The sequence below is a fragment of the Pristiophorus japonicus genome, chromosome 4 (assembly GCF_044704955.1).
Source record: "Pristiophorus japonicus isolate sPriJap1 chromosome 4, sPriJap1.hap1, whole genome shotgun sequence".
Lineage (NCBI taxonomy): Eukaryota > Metazoa > Chordata > Chondrichthyes > Pristiophoridae > Pristiophorus > Pristiophorus japonicus.
In genome coordinates, this window is record NC_091980.1 from 128,801,191 (window position 1) to 128,806,154 (window position 4,964).

At 43.4% G+C, this 4,964-nt stretch overlaps 1 protein-coding gene across 1 annotated transcript; it reads left to right on the forward strand.

Annotated features, from left to right (window-relative positions):
* The first annotated feature begins 1,644 nt into the window (after window positions 1–1,644).
* Window positions 1,645–3,508, forward strand: LOC139262521 (ferritin, higher subunit-like). The gene is made up of 5 exons (XM_070877694.1): window positions 1,645–1,735; window positions 2,132–2,163; window positions 2,294–2,440; window positions 2,853–2,978; window positions 3,353–3,508. Exons 1-5 carry the CDS (start codon window positions 1,645–1,647, stop codon window positions 3,506–3,508), a joined length of 552 nt encoding a protein of 183 aa, XP_070733795.1.
* The last annotated feature ends 1,456 nt before the right edge of the window (window positions 3,509–4,964 follow it).

Below are 4,964 nucleotides of genomic sequence, written 5' to 3' on the forward strand. Positions count from 1 at the left end.
TGAATCAGGCACTTATTTTTAAAATAAACATCCCTGCCACAAACTCCGTTCATAGCCACAGACTCCATCCCTCTTCCAGGCCATTATTTCATGCTGAACCAGACAGTTCATAACTTGCCATGCTATTTGACCCGGACCTGAGCTTCCAATCACATATCTGCTCCATTACCAAAACTGCCTACTTCCACCTATGTAACAGCACCTGTTTCCACCACTGTCTCAGCTCTTCTGCTGCTGAAACCCTCATCTGTACCTTTTTAACTCTAGAATTGACTATTTCAATGCTCTCATGTTGGCCTTGCATGCTCCATGAATTTAAGCTTATTGAAAACGCTGCTGCCCATACCCTAACACACACCTAGTCCCATTTGTCTCGGATCTCCTTGCCACGGGACCAAGACCTTGCTCTGTCAAGCCCGTGTGGTAGCTGGTGTGCAACTGCCATCCCACGTTAAAAGAAGTTCGGGAACTGGAACATCAGAACCCTCATGGACAACCCCAACAGCAATAGACCGGAATGCCGCACATGCAATCTTTGCCCAGGAACTCAGATGCTTCAACATAGATATCACGTTGTAAGTGAGACCCAGCGGGCAGGGGAAGGCCAGTTCAAAGAACAAGGAAAGGCAAACCAGAAGGAGAATGCTGTCTCCATGGCGTAGGCTTTGCAGTAAAAAACGAGCTTGTGGGCCATCTCAGAGACTCCCCCGTTGGTTAAACGAATGCCTCATGACTCTTCGGCTCACCCTAGCCTGGAACCAGTGCATTACGATCTTCCGTACATACACCCCAACACTGGAAGCTCCAGGTGAGACCAAAGAGGAATTCTACTCCAGCCTCGAACAATCCCTGTCCCGAGTCCCAACGGGCGACAAGCTGATCCTCCTTGGTGACTTTAACGCCAGAGTCGGTCAGGACACAGACCTCTGGGGAGGTGTGATCGGCAGAGAGGGTGTAGGGAAAGCCAATCCAATGGCACCCTCCTCCTGATGAAATGCTTAGGAGACAGCCTCGTCATAAACAATACCCTGTTCCGTCAAATGGGCAAATATAAAGCCTCATGGCAACACCCTCGCTCCACGAACTGGCATCTGCTCGACTATGTCATTGTCTGAGCGAGGGACCGCAAAGTGGTGCATATCACCTGCGTCACGACAAGAGCTGACGATTGCTAGATGGACCACTGTCTAATTCGTTCTGTCATCACCATCAACATTGCCCCATGGGGGGAACACTCCAAACAATTTTCAAATGCCCCCCGTTTTTTGGTTTTTTTTTGAGGGTTATGATTCTACAAATTGATTAGCCAAAAGACTAGAGGATTCAATTAAACCTGTGATTCTGGATATTTGAACTGTGTTTGTGGAAAGTTAGCACAATTGGGATCCTTATTAAGTTGTCAGCCAATGATTCGCATTCTTCAAAGATCTGACTGGCTCTGGGAGTCTATCTCCGTTCCTCTCTTTATTTGATTGGTGCTCTGAGAGGCTGCAACTTCTGATTGGGTAATGAGGAATGTCACTCACTATCGAGACTGCCGCGCCCTGGATTATCCCGCAGTATAAATACAGGAGTTTGCGGTTGGTTACATTTCAGTTTGGTGTTTCATCAAAGTTCAGAGTTCTTAAAAAAAAAAAAATCAAGATGGCGTCTCAAGTGCGTCAGAGCTACCACCAGGACTGTGAAGATGCTGTCAACAAGCAGATCAACATGGAGCTCTATTCTTCCTATTTATGTTTTTGACCACTTCACAATGGAAACTATGTCATGTGAATTTACTAAATTCTGTGCTGTATTCAGCCTGCCTATTCTGTGTATCTTGAAGCTTAAAGACTTTATTCCTGTCAACCTTTATGTTTGTTGAAGTTTATGTGGAGAATATTCTGCACTCGATGCATGGAATTCAGAATTTGTATCCTCATTCTAAATCATTCCATGGACTTTCCCTACCTTGCCTTTGCAATGAGGGGATGTAATAAAATTAGAGCTAGCCCAGTTAGAAGGAATTTAGAAGTATTCTTTGCTGCAAGTGTGGTGTAAATCTGGAACACTTTCTCTCCCATCTCCCTCAATAATTGATAAAGGCTTTGATGCTAGGCTGTGGTTTTCCAATTGGTAATGATATGAAAAGATTGTTTCCATGACAATGTATATCCAAGTTCAGTGAGACTTCGGGCCCTTGAAAGAAAGCAAAATATTGAGTTTGAAATTATGTACTGTACACATGATGATGGGTCTGCCATGCAAAACCCAACAACTTGTTTTTTAAATAATTTTTTTAATCTCTCTGCAGTCCTTCTACTTTGACCGGGATGATGTTGCCCTGCGTCACTTTGCTGAGTTCTTCAAGGAGCAGTCACATGAGGAACGTGAGCATGCTGAGAAACTGATGGAATTCCAGAATCGGCGTGGAGGCCGAATCATCTTGGCGGACACCAAGGTTGGATTCAATAAAGGAGTGGCCTTCTGTCTGTCCCCTTAAACGGAATGTTCCCAATACGTGCATAAGCAATTGGTTCCAATTTACAGCGCACAGGCCATTTGACCAAACTGGTCTTTGCTGGTGTTTATACTCCAGCGAGTCTCCTCCCACCTTGCGTCTTCTCACCCCATCAGCATATTGTTCTATTTCTTTCTCCCCATGCACTTTCCTAGCTTCCCCTTAAATACATCTGAGCAATTTGCCTTAAAAATATGACTGCAGTGGTTGTGATGGTATATAACATTACCATTAAGCTAACATATGTTCATGGTAATGCAGACTTTTGATTGCACACCTAATTTCCATCAATACACTCTAATGTTTGTTTGATCCAGACTATGTGCAATTTTAGAATTTTCTTTCTTTCCAGAAACCAGAGCAGGATGAGTGGAGCAATGGTCTGGAGGTGATGCAGAGAGCTCTGCAGATGGAGAAGAATGTGAACCAGAGTCTGCTGGATCTGCACAAATTCTCCACTGAGCAGACAGACCCTCATGTAAATTCTTAATAATTTAATGTTGTCATCTTTTGTGTAAGTTGGAGGTGGTGGAACCTTGTTGTTAGGCCTAATTAAAAGATCTCCACACTTAATTTTGTTGGTATCTCACTGGTCTCTCTATTTGGGAGTAGTGGGAAGGGATGGGGGAAGTTGGCTGAATGTGGACAGCAACTCGTAAGTGTGTCCCAGTGATCCCAATATCTGAGCACCTATTGTGTGGGAAGTTTGATCTAATGATACAGTAATTCCATCAATCGCAATTGCAACACTTGATGATCCTCCAGTTCAGGGGGATTAAAATTCAAACTCTGAAGGGGAAGCTAGCATTCCTTGATATCTGCTGCTGGACATAACTAGTTTCCCTCTTTCAGTTGTGTGATTTCCTGGAGACCCACTACTTGGATGAACAAGTGAAGATGATCAAGAAGCTTGGAGATCACATCACCAACCTGAAGAGACTGGGAGCCCCTGAGAATGGCCTGGGAGAGTACCTGTTTGACAAGCACACCCTGGGGGAGAGTGACTAAACCGACTGACTGGATCAAGCTTATTGTGTTAATACTTTATTTAGATAACTTAGACCCCTATCCTATCGGGAATGATGGCTTATGACTTTGTACAAAGAGCTGTGAGAGTGGGGCTCTTGATGTGCAAAAAGGACATTACTGTAAATAAACTGTTCAACATTGGACTAGGTTTTGTCTCCTGACGTTTTTGAAGGGTTGCTTATTTTTCAATTAACATATTTTGATTTACAAGGGAATTAGAAAAATGTGAAGGAGAGAAAATTGCAGGGTTTATGAGGAAGGACCAGAAATAGCCAGCAGTGACTTGATGGCAAAATGGCTTCCTTTTGTGCTGTACTATTACGATTCTTCGGGGACCAGAACTGTGCCCAGGATTCCAAGTATTGTCTAGCCAAGGTTCGATACAAATTTAACATGGTGAACGGGATATGGTTCAGCTACAGGCATTCCTCACTCTGAGCTCATAACGACACTAATGGTTAACTGTTTATGTATGCAACACAAAATATATCTGGTTAATGGTCACCCCACTCCATGCAAAGAACATAATTAGGAGCAGGAGCATGCCCAATGGCACTTGAGCCTGCTCCAACATTCTCTAAGATGGTTGATCGTCAACTGCACATTCAAGGCTGATCTCCATATCCTTTGATTACCTGTGCTGAGTCCTTCTAACTCAGACAAGAATCTCAGCAATTCACCCAAGGTTAATCAAATCTTGCATTGATATGATTTTCATTCAGGACAGCCCAAAGCACTTCTGAGCCAAAGAAGTTCTTTTCCAGTTCAGGCACTATTGGAGCAGTCAATTTGCATTGAGAAAGTTTCCCCCCAGTCAGTTTACAATGGGGAGACCTGGATTTAGATGAATGTACACAGGAGGATTTGTAACACTCGTGCAACTAAAAGAAACAATCAGCACCACTCAAAATAAATGCAAAGTCATATATGTATGTGTAATGTCTGCAAGCTTGTAATGTTTGTAGCACCACAGTGTCGATGTGGATGTATTGTGTACTGCAACTGCATAGTTAATAATAAACAGAACCAGGAAGATTCCGGAGGATTCCGAGAGAGCTGCCATGTTAGAACCTGTGTGTGCTGTGCTCTGTGAATATATCACATTTGGCGGCGAGATGGGATTTTTCAGATGATTTAAAGCTTAAATTTTGTTGGGGCAGGATTCAGCCAGCTGACAAAGACTTCGGAAGTTTCTGACTTTGGAAAAAAGCTACAAAATCCGAAGTAAAATACAGCACACAGTGTGAACAGCTAGAGATTAAAATGGCAGCTGTAATAGGACATTTGGGGGAAGAGAGACACGACCGGGAACGTTTTAAAGCATATGTTGATCGGTTAGAAATGTATTTCACTGCAAATAACATAATCAAAGTTCCAGACAATGCAGTCCCGAACAGGGCTGTGTTGGAACATAAGAAAGCGATCTCCTGATTGG

Excerpts from the sequence above, each read along its gene's own strand:
- LOC139262521 (XM_070877694.1), top strand. The coding sequence starts at position 1,645 with ATGGCGTCTCAAGTGCGTCAGAGCTACCACCAGGACTGTGAAGATGCT. Across the intron at positions 1,736-2,131 it reads GCTCTATTCTTCCTATTTAT|ATTGTTTCCATGACAATGTA; the intron begins GTTTTTGACCAC and ends TGATATGAAAAG. Across the intron at positions 2,441-2,852 it reads TCATCTTGGCGGACACCAAG|AAACCAGAGCAGGATGAGTG; the intron begins GTTGGATTCAAT and ends CTTTCTTTCCAG.